At 46.8% G+C, this 18,865-nt stretch overlaps 1 protein-coding gene across 2 annotated transcripts in view; it reads left to right on the top strand.

Annotated features, from left to right (window-relative positions):
- The first annotated feature begins 654 nt into the window (after positions 1-654).
- Positions 655-18,865, top strand: part of mark4b (MAP/microtubule affinity-regulating kinase 4b) — a 42,429-nt gene continuing 24,218 nt past the window's right edge. Inside the window, exons 1-2 of one of the 2 annotated variants that reach the window (XM_056610901.1) lie at positions 655-1,050; positions 2,106-2,466. In XM_056610901.1, coding sequence (XP_056466876.1) covers positions 2,425-2,466 — 42 coding nt within the window. In that variant the 5' untranslated portion in view covers positions 655-1,050; positions 2,106-2,424. Of the gene's footprint in view, positions 1,051-2,105; positions 2,467-3,563; positions 4,671-18,865 lie in introns of those variants that run through there. The other variant, XM_056610900.1, reaches the window with a different exon arrangement.

Here is an 18,865-nt window from a genome sequence, read left to right as displayed (position 1 = left end):
GAGATATTGGGCTGTAGGGTGAGACTCTTTTCCATGAACTGTGTACTGGCTGGGACAATTGTCTACTGGGAAATTGATCGAGTAGATGGTCAAAGTATTTGTCATCGTTACTGACTTTGGTGACTAATTTAGCATTTAAAATGCTTCACAAAACACAGACATATTAGAGGTTTATGGATTGTTTTTCAATAAACAAATTTAGGAAACATCCATAAATTAAAATACTAAAAAACTAAAGAATGTAAAGGTTAATAAGCGAACTTGTAACCAAGTGTAATTTCATGTGAACGCTAATGAATGGCACATTAAAATGAACACTAAAGAATATATTTGTTGTCAAAACTGTCTAAAATTGGTCCATATCGGGAAATCCTCCCTTATAATATTTTTTCGTGGCCAAGTATTTCTGTGATACAGAAGTACAACAGGCAATAATATGTTTAGACTTTTGAAAAGATTATAGTAAAACTGAAGAAAAAAAAAGTAAAAGACTTCAAACTGACTTATTTGGTGCTTCTTTCTTCTGCTTTTTTTTTTTTTACAATCCACTATAATTTGTGCTATCTTGTGTGAGGCTGAACACTCAAAATAGTTTTGGAATAGCTGTGACAAGTTGCTTTTAAAGAACAGATCTGGTTTTCACTGAAGATGTTCCTCACAATATATATTGTCTATCAGGTATGTGTTGGTGTTTTTCCTATGTCCACTCCATGGGAATTGCTGTTTCATGTAGCATTTATAAGAGAAGCGACTATCGGCATGAAAATGAGTGCGCGTTATTAGTGGTATTTATTCCCCAGTAGATGGCAGTGTCACTTATAGACCGGGTATGCAGCGATTAGGATGACACTGCATTATTTCTTAACAGCATTACACTAATCAACCGGCCCAACAACAAACAATTCCCTCAAGCATATCCCACGCCTAGTTTGAAAAGAAGGAGACAGCAGCGTGTTGTGTAAAGGTTTGAAGGACTTTATTTCAGGGATTTACTTACTTTCCCACCGTTTCTGGGATTGCCAGGACCGTGGTGATAGTTGGTGTGATGTGGTGAGTAAATAAAGTTAAATACTCATCACCTGAACGTCGTCCATTATCAATTTACTTCGTAAGAATTGTATCTGTTTAGGTTCGGTAATTTAAAAAAAAAAATGCTTTAAGTGGTAATTTTATGGTTTAGCATAATGACGGTTGGAGCTTTTTCTGTCCCGCTGAGAGGTGATTGGCATCAGGTCGTGTGGCCTACGTTGGTTCTAAACGTTAATCCATTTAGGATTAAAGGGACTAAGGTTAGCTCTGCGTGGGACCACGTTGTAGAGACACACAAATACAACATTGGACATAGTAGACAGCCACCTAATTTACTTAATATAACTGCTCGGCTATAAGGTGGCTGTTATAACAAACAGCGTAAATCAATAGAAAAAAATATTGCATTGCTAGCATTAATAATGTGACAACACAGTAGGTTCGTGTCTCAATAAGACCTATTAAAAATGGGGTTGGGGTGAGTGACGTGTGCGTGTTGGCGCATGTTCCCAGGACAGCAAGAACAACAGAAATGCCTGGATCAATCTCCCATGTCCTACCCAGAACACAAAATCATTACCCACCCTCCCATCTGTCCACACACACACACACACACAAACACACACAAACACACACACACACACACACACACACACACACACACACACACACACACACACACACACACACACACACACACACACACACACACACACACACACACACATACATATTCAATAAGTGAAAGCAGCCACAGTGTCCGGCCCTACCCTCCATCTTTTCCATACTCCATTATACTTATTGATGATTCCACATCAGGTTTTGCCTCTGCCTCTAATTGGCTTAGCTAGAGTTGGCCGGAATCTGGGTCCTGTGGAACAGATTGGGCCTGCGATGGATGGCTGGATGGATATGTGTGCGGGGACAGAGCTAAAATCATTGGCGTTTCGCAGTACCCAGCGAGATGTTCTTTCCCAGTATCGACCCTGTCCGCTTCAGCTGGTCTGGGGTTTGGCAAACCAACAGCAACACAGTCAGTCTGAATTAGGTGCCCTCTCTTTGTCTGTACCCACCAGCTGCTGCTAGGGCTCTCCGATCCACCGTTGAGTCCTCTCTGCCAACTGAAACCCTACATCCTTGGACTGGGATCGTCTGGGACTGGGAACTGCCAAGGACAGGAACGTCAAGGATTCGAAACATCTGGGAGGACCTCGAACGTCTGAGACTGGAAAACTTCTAGGACCTGGAGCTTCTAGGACCTGGAGCGTGTAGGCCCAGGAACGTCAAGGCCCGGAAACGTCTTGAACCAGGGGACCTCTAGGACCGGGAACCTCCAGCAACGGGAACTTGTAGAACACGGGAACGTCTTGGATCAGGGAACATCTTTACGGAAGGATGAGGCCCTGGATCAGATCTGTTCGAAGCAGATCCGTGCAGGTGAGGCTTCTATTGGCTGGCAGTCAGTTAGGGGTGTCTGGGGGGGGGGGGGGGGGGGGGGGGGGGGTCAAAATTCAGGGGTTGGACCCTTGAGGTGGGAAAGTTGGTCTTTGAATATTAGCTATGCTGGTCTGTTGGAATTGTTATTTATTTAGTGGGTTCTATTTTTGTATAGCTGCCATTAATGTTATATATTTATTGCGCGATCGTGTGGTAGCCGATGATTGATGGATCGATTGATTTGATTGAAACATGTGTGTGTGTGACCTGTAACACTGAAAACATGGCTCACTTTACAATAGCAATGTGCTTATTTGCAATTTTAATGCAGATATCAGTATTGATGAACTGTGTCTCTGTGGCCTTGGGCACTAGCCTCCTATAGCTCCTATTTCCCCGGTGCCCCGCCCATATACATCCTATACGTCCTCAACTCGTTTCACCTCAACCTAGCATGAGGTTCCCCCCCCCCAGATTCTTGTTTAGTTTTCCCATGGGTACCATGGGTCCGCGTCGGTAACCATGGTTACGCCATGTTCCAAATCCCTTCCCTGTGGATGATGAGACAAACCCAAAATGTTGTTTGGGTGTGCTGTCGTTGTCAGCAATATTACATCATGTGTGTCTGTGTCGTGATGAACTTCATCATGTTGATTTATTATTTTAATATCACAATGCTGTTGTCTCTGACAGGAGAGTGACAGCTGCGAACTTAGCGATGGCGGATTTATAAGCAGTGGCTATACATACAAAAAAACTGGAATGTCCTGGTTGGTATGCTTTGATTGTAATCCCTCTCACTTTGCATAAAGGCGTCTGCCTCATGAATACATGTAAAAGTATGCCTACATTAAAGTAAACAACATCGGGGCTTGTCTCAACCCATCCAAACATTGAGCAGAATACCTGACCCAATAAAGGTTAACTTTGTAGTCAGTTCTGTTCAGCTCCCGGCGATATTATTGACACACTCCACACAGCGTTCTGCCGCTATTGAATTGTGCGATTGTGCCTTTAAGAAAATGGGGGAAGGGTGTGTGCGTGTATGTGTGTGCGTGCCGGTGTGTGTATGTTTATGTGCGCGCGCAAGCGAGAGAGTGAGTATGCGAGCGTGTGTGTGTGTGTGTGTGTGTGTGTGTGTGCGGGAAGGCACAGAAGCTGCAGCCCTGCCTATTATTCCCGTTGACGTCCCTCCCTCCGGCTCTTGTCACGGTCGCCAGTTCTTTTCCGAGGGATGCTGTTTTTTTTTAATAGTTCAATGAATATGTTTCTGACACAGGAAACATGTTTGTTTTGATTTCCATGCGGCTAAGCTAATTGAGTTGTAGCGCATGTAATTCTTTCTCTTTTTTAAAGCGAAGCCACGGCTATGGGTTTTATAATACGAGAAGGTCACTGTACATCCGTCGGTTCTTTATCGGCAGTTTTGCCCCCCAGTCATTGATTTCTCCGGGCCTTGTGTTCCTCCACGGGGAGAGATGTTGATCGGTACTTCTGGTGCTGTTACTTTTTGCCAGGGAGCGCTTGATTTCGGACGCATCGGCGTCTTTGTCCACCTAAATACATTTTCTTAACTCCGCGTCCATGGTCGAAGCGGGTCCTCCTTGTGCGTTTTTGTCTCCATCGATGTTGTTCACATCGGTTCAACACTCAACTATGTAGCTTCCCCTTTCTCTGAAGGTACTTGAAAAGCTGTCTGAATAATAGCAACCGAAATGGTACGATAACGACTGGGAAACGAAACCTATCGGTAGGTTTGTAATTTATTTATTATTATTATTCCAAGATGAGACTACAACGGTCTGGGAAGCCTCTCTCCCACCGACACCGGGCAGCCATGAAGTGGATATAACGCCAATGTATAGCCGGTTGCACCGCTCTTTTCGCTGCATCACTTCTCGGTGATCGCTGTCGCTTTTATCCAACACGATGATGGAGATTGTTTTACAAGAAACCCACCAATAGCTCATTTTTAAAACCCCGGTTTCAACCGGCGAAGAGAGGCATATTTTGCCCCCAGGAACAGCGACAGCCTGCTTGGCAAGACTGCTGCTGCTCTGCGGCCAAAGCCAACTCTATATCCAGGGTGCTGTCCTAATCCCGGGAAAAACATCCGATCCTAACCGACCAGAGACGGTGAAGATCACTCAGGGACAATGTCTTCACGCACAGCACTGCCCGGTATCGAGCGGACCTCGGATCATGTGAGTTGAAATCGGGGTGTTGTTTGGCTGATCATTTCGTATTGCACAACTTCACTTATTTGCTTGTCCTTCTGTTGTCTTTTTTTCTGGCTGCATTTAGCGGCGATAATACAACGCGAAAAAACACTGGCCCGCTAATCTGTCCTGTAATTCTGCTGGGGCGTCTTTTAAAGGGGCCAAATAATCGGTTGATTACTGATTGCATTGTGTTCAAGTGTGGCGGGGACGGTGTGGTGTAGTGTACCGCATATGAGGGACCATAGCTTGCATATTTGGAAGACGCACATGCATGAAGAAAAGGGCACAAAATGTTCATCAATGAATGAGTTGCGAAAAAAACATCTTCACAGTCGATAGCCGGTGTCTCTATTGCGCATGTGTGCTTCCCCACAAGAAGCTGAAGCTGCCTTACGATCAATAATTAATGCATCTGATGTAAGACCGCCCGAGCAGGTCCACACCCACTCATTCCTCTCTTTAATCAGGTTGCGACCCCGCCTATCCTGCAACCTTTATCCATCCCCCATTCACCCCTCTCCACACATCAATCCCTGCACCCATGACATCTATCTGTTCACCCTACACTCTGCCGATCCCCCTTTCCAGCCATTCCCTGCCAATAATCTATCCTTCCTCTGTCGTCCCTCCTTAACGCTCCTCATTCCTGTCTTCATCTATTTCACACCTACCAAACCCTCTCTCCCTCTCTCTCGTCCTACTCGGGGGGGAAACACAGGTGTGTCAAATCTGTTGTGTCAGCCTAGCATTTACCCCCTTGTCCGTCTTCTCAGCGAAGGGACGGGCCCCGGCTCAGAACTAATCAATCAGCCTACAGTGCCGTCCAATGCCACAGCAGGTTGTGGGTGTGGACGTCTGGATCTTTTTAATTGCCCTTGCTCAAGGGCATTTGGGCAGCATCGGGCTCTTGTCGACCTTTGAGTGGGCGTGGTACTGCTGCAGGCTGCCTCTTCCTCTGCTCTGGCTGTGGAGCCGACCAGACCGGGAGGTGTGAGGCTGACACACCTGGACTGTCTGGTGGAAGGCCCTGTCTAGCGGACGATTGCGTATCAAATAGCCGACATCCGACATGCTTATTAGGCCTGCTGCTTGTGTTGGACAACACCAATGTGTTGGATCAATTCTCAACTCTCTGGCATCACTGTTTTCATAGTGTGTGCATTGCATCGTCAGTGAACATTGCATTCTGCTATTCTTTAGCTATTTCTATTCTCTTCTGTTGTGAATGGTGAAATATGGGGTTGGTGTGTGTTATCTGTGAGAGGGGTTACATGTAGTCTCTCTCTGTCTCTGTCTATGTCTGTCTCTGTCTCTGTCTCTCTCTCGAATGGTGTTAGGAGAGGAGCAAGGCAGGGGCACCATCGCTCTTCTCTTTCAATCACACAACACTCTTGTTAGCTACCTCACCATGGCAACCAAAGGGGTCCCCTACACCCCCCCTCCTTTCTAGCCACTCGAACGATCACAGACACATACATGCAAATGACACGCTGACGCACACGCTTTTGTTAGAATCTCGCAGTTTGCCAACTCTCTCCTTGCTGTAACCTGCTGAACATGCTCTCGCACAGATGTGAAAGAGAGTGTGTGCATTTGTCTTCGTTTTTCCTTCCTAACTCCTTCATTAACGTTAATAACGTTAGCTTAGTATAGGCCGATCTGAACAAGAGCAGTTGGCTATCCCTGAATGGTTCACCGACCTTGTTAGCCCCAGAGGCCCGTAGAGGATTTATGTGTAGTTAAACACTCTTTAGATGTGTCCCATTACAACAGTAAAACAAAAAAACAGGTGTGAATTGCCAAAGCTTATGAAAGTGCGATACTTCCCAATAGAAAATCCAACAAATCACTAATTTACTTCTTTAAACACCAAAAAATCTAGGCAAGTGAGACAGTTGTGGTGCTTCAGGAGACCCATCCAGTGGGAATACCTCCCCAGCCCTTCCCGAACACAGAGCTGTAACGCAGGCTAAACGCTGTCAATCCAAGGCCACCAGCACCGTCTCTCATCAGGGTATCTGCTGATACCAACCCTGTGGCTGGGCCATTGTTCCCTCCAGACGCTGTAGGCTGTAGGCTGGGGTCTGCTTGAGCATGAGGCCGGACACCAGTTGTAAGGGTTTGAAGAGAGGACAGTGCCAGGCAAGCTGTGTATCTTTGCATGTTAAGAAGTCCCCTGCAAGTCCCTTCAACTGAAAACATTGCACAACTCAAACAGAAAAACAACCTCTTCCTGTTGCTTCTCTCGTTTCTCACTAATGACTGTCTGGTTAGTTGGAGTATTAGAGCGGGCAAACCCGACGAGACGACTGCGTTTCCGATATTAACATTGTTCTGTCTTCCATCCGGTCCTCCACCCCACCCCTCCTCTCTTTCCTCTCCCGTCTCCCTGATCCACTCTTGACCCCGCTTCCGTCACCGGTATCAACCACGTGAATAACATCACATCTGCCCCCAAACCAAGCCCTGCCCTACCATTCGCTTTTATGTGCTGTTGTCTTCTGCCTGATGATCTCATAAATCCTCGGGTCCTTTTGACCTGGAGTTTTCCGGGAAGCTGTCTGCATTTCCTTGTTATGTGACCAAGGTTGGTTTGAGCTGTGGAGTGAGTACAGTCAACGTCAAAAAAGTGTATTTCCTTCGGCTTGTATGTTTCCAGTAACGGTTACCTGCTGCGTGCATCGGTTTTTTGCTCGGATGCTGCAGTATGGGAATCAATTGATATTGCTGATGTTTTGACAACGTTTGAAGTCACCCCTAAGGCATGTGCAGTAGACTTGAGAGACACTCTGGGGAGGACAGAATGTGAGTAAGAGAGGTGTGCAGTAGAGTGAGATACACTCTGGGGAGGACAGAATGTGACTGGGAGGTGTGCAGTAGAGTGAGATACACTCTGGGGAGGACAGAATGTGAGTGGGAGGTGTGCAGTAGAGTGAGAAACTCTGGGGAGGACAGAATGTGAGTGAGAGGTGTGAAGTAGAGTGAGATACACTCTGGGGAGGACAGAATGTGAGTGAGAGGTGTGAAGTAGGGTGAGATACACTCTGGGGAGGTGTGTGTGTGTGTGTGTGTGTGTGTGTGTGTGTGTGTGTGTGTGTGTGTGTGTGTGTGTGTGTGTGTGTGTGTGTGTGTGTGTGTGTGTGTGTGTGTGTGTGTGTGTGTGTGTGTGTGTGTGCATAAAGTGACGCATCTTCTCGACATGTCCATGTGTGGTCCCCTAAAGTGTGAGGTAGACTCGCTCTCTCGCTCTCGCGCTCACTGCACTTGCCAGGGACTGCAGCCCCTGACGTGTCACAACCAAAGCCTGGGCATGCTTCTCTGGTGCCCGACGTCCCGTCCCCCCCCCTCGCGTTCACCTGGAAACCGGGCTGTAAACAGCCCAGGGCGTGTGATCCAACGCCTCGCTGGCTTTAAACGAATCCTGTCGGCCTGCCACTAAAGGAGCCGCCGTTTGATGTGGGGAGACCTTTGGGAGGCCTTTGCGTGGCTCGGGCTCGGCGCTTTGATTCCAGGGTTCTGCCTTCCGGCCTGGCGCGTTGGTTGAGCCGTCACCGTCGGGGCCCTCTCCCGCGCCATTGCCTGCAATGTACAATGTCACTAAACGTGTACTGACGTGGATGGATGCAGCTAGGACGGTACCTGGAGTTCTTCTTGCACACGGTAACTGCAGAGGAACCTTGAACCAAACGCTAATCCTGCTGAAGGAGACTGTCCTTGGGCGTATGCAGGTTACATGTGATTGTAGGCGCGCCTAGGTGAACTGTTCTAGAAGGAATTAACCTTTTAATTGCTTCGCAGCTGGGCCGCTTTCTCTTTAATTGCTGCGCTCCAGGTCATGTTGACGTTGAGATGGTAATCAGGGAACAGGGGGGAGGAGTTTAATATGGCATTAGCTACTGTCCACTTAGCCAAGTTAGTCAATCAGGACACCTCAACCCCCTACATAGTGTCCGGAAAATAAACCATTAGCAAATTAAAAGCCACGGCGACGTGTTTAGTTTCACTACACTGGGAAAGTAAATTTGTTCTCCATTTGTGGTTATAATAAATGTTTTGTTTCTTGTAGTCTCCAGCAGTATCCCAAATATAAAGGTGATATCAACTGATCTACAATTTAAGATGACATTTTTCCTGCATTAGAAAATAAAAGTCCCGCATGCATGCGGTTTATGGAACCATCTCAGCGAGAGCACTCTGCACTAATGTCTTGGCGACATCATCTCGTCAGCATCAGCCTGGCCAACAGTGGTTGACGTCGCCCGCAGACTCACTTTCAGATTGACTTCCCAGTGGAGTGAAAGTTCAAGACACTTTGATTTCCTTTGTCGGATGTTTAAACTCTAGTATGGTTGCTGACATTGAGTAAAGTCTCCACATAAAACCGAATGGGCGTAACTACTTTACAGTCTAGTAGTTATGTATATGTTGCTATCGTGGTTGCATTTGGAAAGTGGGTCAGAGGCTTGTGCATTATAGTTTTCTGTAGTGGTTATATACCATATACTCGATAACAAATGCACTCCATTCGTCTTTAACATCATTGTGAAAGATTATACCCAACAGTTCAAACATACACTTCTAGCTCAAGCACCTCCACGTGGGAACTGATTCCCAGAGACGTAATCACTCGTCATGGACAACAGTGAGGTCCCTCAGTCTGTCGTTACATAAAGGCTCTCTGGTCCTGCTAGCCATTCAGGGGGCTCCGTCTTCCTGCTGGCCATTCAGGTGTCCCTTTACACGCCTCTGTTTCCCTTAAGGCCAGTGCTGGGATCACAAGATAACATCTCTCATCGTCCCTCTGCTATTTCTATTCACCTCAACTCATCAGCCAGGACCCCTCATTATGTTGTTCTCAGGCCCCGGTCTGGGTGGGTGCTTGGTTTCTGAGATTTATCCTAAAACACTTTCTATGGCTTTATATGACATGGTTTATTATTTGTTAAATCCTCGTAAATAAGTTAGAAAATAGTAGATTTCCTGTTTTTTTCCGTTTTAAACCCCTCCCACATGGCTGGGTTTGCGGACCACAACCGGGAAGAGGTGCCATTGGGCAAGCATCACGCACAATCGGGTGGATCTTGTAACCCAGAGACACGTCTGTGGGTTATGCAAACACTGTGAATCAACTCTTTCTCTCTGCGTGTCAGTGGGCCTTCTCATAGTTTTGACTCGACGCAGCCAAATCTCATCTGTAAGTGATAGTGTGTGTCAGTGTGTGTGTGTGTGCGCGCGCGCGTGTGTGCGCGCGCGCGTGTGTGCGTCACATTAAAGTCAGGTGTTTGAACTGTTGCCCTGGGAGATTGCTTAGGGTCGTCTGCAGAGCCTGTTTCCATCCCCGGGGTCTGTGAAATGATTTCATTTTCTGGGAGGTTGTTCATCTGTTGGGTCGAGTCTCCGCCTGCGTGTTGAGAGCTGCCGGGTGGAGTACCGGGTCACCGGGTTGAGTACCGGGTTGCTGTGTGTTTACTGTGTATTGAGACGTGATGAAGTGGCTCACATTCAACATGCTGGCTACATGGCCGATGTGGTACTGCATGGTTAAGTCACAGGGGCTTGATACTGGTACCACCAGCAGCAGAGCTCACAACGTTTTGTTTAATATGATTGACCCTCAACTTTTGATGATTGTAGTGTTATTTAATAATGATTTATAAAGTGCTTTTCTAAGACTCAAAGACGCATTGAATCTTGATATTATTTTTTTCCCAGTTTTGAGCCTCAAATGTAACGTGTATTTGACAGCGGATTTGGATGCAAAGGATAAGTCCTGCCTATCTTCAATACTATACAAGCATACAATACATTCTAGCTTTGTCACGGTTTTATAATTCTCTAAATCTTGGTCTGGAAATTTTCTAAAATTTGAAAATGCTTGAATGAATATTGAATACATTCCAAGAGCCCTGTTAGGTTTCGCTCCAAGTGTGAAAGTATAAATAGGGGTTGGAACACGTCTTTTGTTTAGCTGTCTATTTCCAGCCAGTGAATCACTGGGCATACACCGTCTTCCTGTGTAGAACATTTCCCAGCCAGCCAATGGGTTTGAGAGGTACCGAACAGGGTAATAGCTCCTGATTTGCTGTTGCGTTATTTATTTAGCTGTTTCCAAAACCTCTTACCTGCATGGCGCGCGCGTGCACACACACACACACACACACACACACACACACACACACACACACACACACACACACACACACACACACACACACACACACACACACACACACACACACACACACACACACACACACCCCCCCTCTCTATTGGAATTGAGAAAGAGAAGTTGCCGTATGTGTTAATGAAAGAGACAAAAGAGAGAGAGAGAGGGCCGAACCGGAAACAGAAATTGATGTAATTATAGCCTGTTGTGAAATCCATACAGGAAATTAACCCCAGGTGTTGTTTTCATAGGAGCAGTGTAACAAGTGTGTCAGTACTAAATGTCAACACGCTGACATGGAAACAAGTAATCACTATAGAACTGATTCTCGTTTTAGAATGTGTATAATTTTCAGTGTTTGCTTATGTCTAGAATGGAAACAGTACAGTTGTAAAGGATGTTCATGTGGTGGGTTCATGACATTGTGCTCATCGTTTCTAACCCTTTTCCTAAATCAAGGAGTGTTGGTCCTTCTTCATGTCAGTCAGTTCTTCTACAGACCATATAGGGAGAGAAGGATCCAACATGGAGAGAGACATGTTTCCTTTACAGCCATAGCCATAGAGGAGAGGGAGAGAGAAGGTCAACAGAGCGATGCAGAGGTTGAGAAAACAAATTATTGAATAATAACTTTTATCTGTATTAAAAAAAATAGGCATGGAGGACTGGGAAAGTGGGATTCAACAGAGTGATTTGAAGGAGAGATGCAGAGAAGGAGAGCGAGCGAGAGAGAAGGGTCTAGACACGGAATGACTCAGCTCTGTAATTGGCTGCAGCTGATTCCAGAGCTGCATAAATCTGAGGCCGCGTACTGAGTTGTGCTGTGATGACCGCAGCTCCGGGGATGAATGGTAGCACACGCAGGACCAAACATGGCAGCCGTCCAAAGCTCGGCTGCTGCTGACGACTGGGCTCCTGACCGGCGGGGCCACCTCAGGACTCCGGTGGAGACAGGGTCTGGTGGTAGAGCACGGATCTGTCTGGTGGAGTCAGGGTCTGTCTGGTGGTGGTCCCACGTTCTAATGGTGGAGCCAGGGTCTATCTGGTGGTGGTGCTAGGGTCTGGTGGTGGTCTGATTGCCACCCATTCAATCTTAAGTATTATTGTTAACAAATGTTTTGATTCCTAGTACATCGCTATGAAGACTGCTCATGGAAAACACAAAAGTGAGAGAACAGTCAACCTTAACTGTGGACAAATATCAGGGACAGTGTGTGCGACAGTTCTAGCATGTAGCTTAGCTGGTCGCACACACACACTGGACTGCATAATGACTGTTGAGGAATGTAAACTTTCAAAAGCTTGTGTGTCCCTCAACACGTTTTTTCAACCGTAATCCCCGGGCATCCCGATCGGATCAAAACCGGAGAATAGACCTCTGATCTCGATGGGGCCGCCTGGTTGGTCACTGTACAGGAGACAGTGTTACAGCTAGCTGTTCCTGAGCTCCACCATACAATGGGAACAGAGGTGCCCCCTGCCTCGGTGGTTGGAGCTGCTGGAGTCATGGTGACGTTCTGTACTGGGCAGAGGAATGTGCTCACCCGCGCATTCCAGACGCACGCTACTTGTACGTGAATGGAAAGCCCCGCCATATGTGTCGTCAGGGGTCGTGGCATCCTATCAAGATAGCTCCCATCATGTGGTACTGCTGACTTCATGAAGGGAGATTTGTTTTACACATAGACTTTGCTTTAAAACACGGTGAATCTGTGGGTTAGTGTAGTGGTGTGGGTGTTCTACTCTCAGCTGGGAGGTACTACTGAGTTCAATCCCCCATGAAGTCCACAGCCTACCTGTAGTATCTATTAAGGATTAGGCCAAGTTGTTGAGACCCAATGTTAATTGTTGACATCGTCCATGTCGTGATGTAAATCAATCAGCCATGATTTAGATTTACACTAGCCCCCTCTCCCTCTCCCCCGCGTCCTGAAACTGGGCAGTCCGCACTTTGTCATCCATTATATTCCAGCCGTATGTTAGACAGCTCCCCTTGCTGTATCTCTATTTAGTTCAACCCAGGTTAATACCACCTGCCCTGGCTAGGAAGCTTTCCCCAATAGTGACCAAAAATAATAATAATCCTGTTTGTAGTGATTAATATTCAAACAAACTGACACACTCCCACACAAATGAATCCTTTCAGACAACAAGTTCTGTAATTACATCCTCAATAGTTTATTCCTTTTTTCACCCGTTAACAGTCTGGGCCAAGGCTGGATGTAGGCTCACAGTGATAATGTCAGCCCAGCCGAAGTACCTCACTGCCGAGGGAGAGGAGACGTGGTGGGGAGTAGGGGTGGAGGGTGGTGCATGGATGGGGTGGAAACTGGGGTTGGGGTGAGTGGAGGGTGGAGCATGGATGGGGTGGAGCGGAGCGTGGTGCAGGAAGCGCCTGGTGTTCGCTGCGGGAGAGCATGTGACACCCTTTGTTGTCAGTTGCTTCTCCGTTCTCAGAACAGGAAGTGACACGGGGGGGTTAAGTTCCCTCAGTGCATCATATCCTGGTGCCCCTCTGTGGTGCTCCTGCTAGCTGGGGTGAAATATGAGCGTTGGCCTTCACACTGTGTGTGTGTGTGTGTGTGTGTGTGTGTGTGTGTGTGTGTGTGTGTGTGTGTGTGTGTGTGTGTGTGTGTGTGTGTGTGTGTGTGTGTGTGTGTGTGTGTGTGTGTGTGTGTGTGTGTGTGTGTGTGTGTGTGTGTGTGTGTGTGCGCTCGCACACGTGCTTACTGCTTCCTTTCCCTTTGTGTACCTCGCATCTTCCATGTGAAACTTCATCCATGCTCTTGTGACTGGAAGATGGCAGAGATGGATGATGGGCGCGTGGCTGATCTATGCCTCCGACCTTGGCCTTGGTGTGTCACGACACAGTGCGCTTATTCTGAAGTGAACTGTGTCGTGACCAGGGTGTTTGCAGTGTTTTATATATACTTTATTGTGCTCGGATAAAGTCGTCCCGTTTGTTTCAGTGTGCGTTGGGCTCTCCGTGACATTTTGTGTGAGTGTGTGTGCGCGCCCAGTTCAGTGGACGTGTGTATATATGAAGTCAGTTAGTATTGTCAATGTGGGCAGATGTATTCTTTCTTCTGCACTTCAGGGTTAATTGTGCCTCTACTTGCATTTTTAACTGCCTTAGTATAATTATAAAGAGTGTGTGTGAGAGAGGGAAATGAATTGCCTGAGGATGGCTCAAGGTTAACCATCGCTGTACAGAACCACGTCATGCATACACACACACACACACACACACACACACACACACACACACACACACACACACACACACACACACACACGAGAGACAGAGATGAAGGTCTGCAGCCTTGCCCCCCTGCCTCAAGGCGTGGTCTGGAAGAACATTTCTGTATCCCAGTTATTGTGTAGTTGCAGCAGTGATAAAGCATCTCCTCTCCGAGTGTCTTCTAAACGGTCAAACCTCATATTTTTAAGATAACCTCTCACATTCACGTTCATGTTTACACCTTTTCACGTTTACAATTCACAGGATAGCTTGTGTGTACAGGATTAAGTGTAGTATAATATAGTTTAGTATATTCCATTGCTTTATAATATTAAAGTTCACTGTAGTGTAGAATTATTCGAGTATAGTGTATTATTAAAGTTAGTATAGTCTACACTTTACTGTATTATAGTGTTGAATAGGGGTTTATAGAATACTATCTTATCGTATATTAGTCTAGTGGAGGATGCAGCACAGTACTGCTTGTTTAAATCCCCTGAAAGGAAGTCTGGAATCGACCATCAGAGGAGACATGCAGACCCAGTGCTTCCAGTCAGTGGAAAACCTGATCCCGCTGCCAGGGAGTGGTCACCACCAGGAAGCAGAGATATGGGGAACACATCAGGAACAAATGGAAGGAAAGAAACGGGAAAACAGTTTTTAAGGGTGAAGATAATTGTTATGGGGTCGATGTTAAACGGAGGACACACTGTGCTGAATCGATCACGTCTATGTATGGCGGGCCGTTCTAACAATCACAGAGGAGGAATATTACCCAAATAAATATAAATCTGTATTTATTAAAAAAAAGCGACCCAATCCAATATTTGTGCTCTTTCGGCGGATTATAAGCAGGTTGTGATCTCATAGCTTCCAGCCCAGCTCACCAGGTGGGGGGGGGGGGGTTTGATCCGCTGGTCCGACGTCCACCCCCGCTCACATGCTCGTATTGTTGTTAAACAGACGCTACGCCAATACGCCGGTATCTCTACACACAAGCGTCTCATCTCCCATTCACCCAACCCAGCCTCTGCGTTTGGAAGTGTTGTCGTCCCTGGGAACCTCTTTTTTTTCCCCCCTCTCCCCCGTCACGCTACAAACAGGCTCACCCAGCAGATCGTGTCGGGCTCACCCTCTGAGCGGGGCAACAGCGCTGCCGGAGTTGTCTTTTGTTTAATCCCACAATAACAACGCTGAACCGCAGCATGAGAAAAATGCAAATATGTGTGAATCGTTAATGAAGTTCGTAATGGGTTGAATGGTAGCTCATAGTTCATGTTAAGTAAACAAGTCTCCTTGAGATGCGTCTCATTTAGTGCGTGCGGTTTATCGTGAATATTTACGGATGATAATAATAAGGGGTCTTTCGGGCGCTGTTTCGGTCTGAACAGCGACAGCGTTTAGGGGAAAGTTCACCCACTAAGAGGATTGTCACGGTAGACAGTTTGTTTTCACTCGACACGGACAAGGCACGGCTGCGTGGCTGAATATTTAAATGATATTAATTTAAATTACACGGTTAGCGCTTCAGCCGGCACCCCCCCCCCAAACCCCCTCAATCTCTCCGGGTGTTTCTCCTCTGTATAATAGAATGATGGGAGTCTTTCAATTCAAGATCCCTACCCCCCACCTCCACACACACACACACACACACACACACACACATTGGGTACATTTAATTGTATTGGGCTATTTAATGTGTTGGCTGGTAGGGGCTTTTCATGAATCAATCAATTAAACAGTAAAATAACCTACAAATCATCTTGGCTCCACAAAATACACGCGCACACACGCACAGCAATCAGACAGAGAGGGTGAATCGATGGACTGCTACCCTTGAAAGGAGAACGTGGCTGGGGGAGGGGTGTGTTTGGGAGGTGTGTGTGTGTGTGTGTGTGTTATGGGGACCGAAATTGCTGGGAGGTTTTCTAAAAATGAAGACACCATGGCCAGACAAAGGAGGTGGAGGAGAAGGGGGTGGAGGGGAGAGGAACAGGGAGGGAGGGAGGGAGGGAGGGGGGGAGGTAGGTTTCTCTCTGCGGGGGAGGGGAGAAGGAGAGGGGGCAGACGTGTATAAAACAAAGCTGATGATGGCGTAGGATCGGGGGAAAAGGGGGTGAAAACCAGCGCATGATTCAGCTCCCAGTGCGTGGAGGCCACTGGCGGCCGGCGGGCAGCGCCGTGCGTCAATACCGTTGCCGACGGCGACGGGCCGGACAGCCAAGCCAAACTTCCAGAGGAGTCATTCGTCAGCCATCACTGGTGTCCTGTCTAGTCTCATTGTCTCTGTGTGTTTCCGTGACGACCACCAGTGCAGTGCAGCGGATCACTAGTCCCCTCCAGCTTCCCGCCCATGCTCCCTCCTTTGCCCTTGAATTTGATTGGTTCTCACACACAGCTCTCACTCATTTGTATCCCATCGATTTCAAGCTAAAAAATGTTTTTGGTGCATAGGTCCACATGTCCAAAAGTCCCAGCATGCAGTGGGGCCGCAATCGATCATCTCCACAGTGATGGAAATTGAGCGGCGATTTGACACACTTCTGAAGGAGTCCTCTTTCTCTGTGTTCTCCTTTTCCCTGCTCCGAATTAATCTCGGGCCGTGATCTCTTCCTCTCCTGTCCTACCCTCCTCCTCACCTTTAGTCTTCGGGAGGGGATTGAACCCATGCCAGCCTGCTCTCAGCTGGAGAGACACAGGCAATACTTTCAACATCAATGTGTGTTGCCTTTCTCAAGTGGCTTAAATCATATCAACACAAACATCGGCAGGTCCTCAAACAGATCATAATGAGATGAATTTGTTTCATATTAGAGGCTGTTGCCTTAAATTATGTTTCAGTGGGATATGGTTTATGAAACATATTATAGTGGGGCCGACTACGCTGGCATTCATTATGCGACATTGAACGTATGTGGTCATACAATATTGATGGAATGCAATCTCCTATGAGTATGTGATGATAAATAATTTGATGGGAGCCAGCCATGCACGCCGCAGTGCATGATGGGAAGGGATATGATTCTGAATGACGAGCGAGAAGTAAGTACAGTTGCTACGTAATCTCGCCGAAGGACTTGGAGAGATGGAAGATCTAGGAAGAGATGTATGTGGGATGCATTATGGAGATGGGGTTGTTTGCCTATGCAATCTGCTTTTGATTGCCCTCTCTTGAAGTCCTCTCTTGAAGTCTGTCAGTGTGAAACAGTCAATACAACTTGAGATCTGACCTCAATCTCTCTCTGTTGGGCTTCCTCTTGCTCTATCGCTCGATCTCTCTATCTTTGTGTGTGCGGTTGTGAGCGCATGTTTGTTGCCCGGATGCATGCACAAGCATGCCATTGTGTGCGTGGTCGCGATGGCTCGAGGCCGGTCATGAGCTGGCCAATGGTTCATGGAAAACCAACTATGTTCAACCTGAGGGCCTTTCTCTCATCATTAAACCAATGCTGGAGTGGAGATGGATTCCAAGAGACACGTATGTCTTTGAGCTCAACATTTTTTGTCTGTCTGATCACGGGCCTGCACTTGCCATGCGCCCTGTTCAGTCAGCTATGTGTTCGTTCCCCGAACACCGTACACTAGGGATGGGCAAAATTATTCTTTTCCGGGAACTAGTTCTTTCAGTTCAGTTCACTATAACGATTTGTTTATTTGATTCGTTCGTTTTGATTCGTTCGTTACGTCAGATTAGGTCATTTGGTGTCTGCCGCCCCCCCCGCGAGACGGCCGTGAGCATAATTTAAACCACTTCTAGGCTCTAAACCCCGTGGAAATCGAGAAGATACACTATATAGTATAACCAAACGTCCCACCAATATTTATACAACTTGCTTACTCTCTATATTTCATTCATGGTTTTACATTTCTAATTTTATTTTACTTTACATTTAATTCTTCATTGTTCAGGCATTACAGAACTTTCATGGTCATAAATAAAAAATACGAACTGCAGTTTAATTTCTTTGTTTGTTCTTAAATTGACGTAGAATGGAGCAAAGACTCCTGGGATTGGGAAATGCGATTATCCAATAAACAGATGGAGGTCAAGTCTATTTTCGAAAAAATGTAGGGGGATATATGAGTGGCCCCGCGTCGAATGGTATGACCCAAGATACGTCAGACAGAAAGCGCGCATATTCGACGGTACCGCCTTGTCATTGGTTTACCCAGGTGCCATTCCAACACCATTGCTGCCTCTCATGGGCTGAATCTTTGAGAACGTTGTAGACTCAATCAATATAAGTCGCGGGGAGACGAATCCCTGTTCGTTTGTATATTTTATTTACGTGACCATATTTTTGGTTTATGTTTAAAAAAAAGAATCAAAGAACCAGTTCTTCTTGTTTTGGGGAACCAGTTCTTGTCGTTCACGTTCGGGATTCGTTCGTTGTAACGAATCGGTTGCGACCGACACATCCCAACCGTACACAGACAGGGTGATAGGACATATTGCGACAGATCCAATTCTGTGTTCTCCTGTACTGTACTGCGTTATCACCTTGTATCTGCATAATGAACTGGGTTACATGTTTGAGATGGATACGAGTGTCGGGGAATCCAGGAGTATCATCAGAGGGTGAGGTTAAAGGGGCACTATTATACCACCAGGTGTGATTGGTTAAAGGGGCACTATTATACCACCAGGTGTGCGTGTGATTGGCCATTACAAGCCGTTCCGCCCTTCCCTGTGCCTTGGTGACATCACAAGTGGGACGGTTCACCTAGATGTAGGAGGGATAGATCAGTGCACCAGTCTAGCCAGTGGAG

Source organism: Gadus chalcogrammus, chromosome 16 (genome assembly GCF_026213295.1).
Source record: "Gadus chalcogrammus isolate NIFS_2021 chromosome 16, NIFS_Gcha_1.0, whole genome shotgun sequence".
Taxonomy (NCBI): Eukaryota; Metazoa; Chordata; class Actinopteri; order Gadiformes; family Gadidae; genus Gadus; species Gadus chalcogrammus.
Note: the sequence above shows the minus strand (reverse complement) of the source record. Positions and strands in the feature narration are given on the sequence as shown.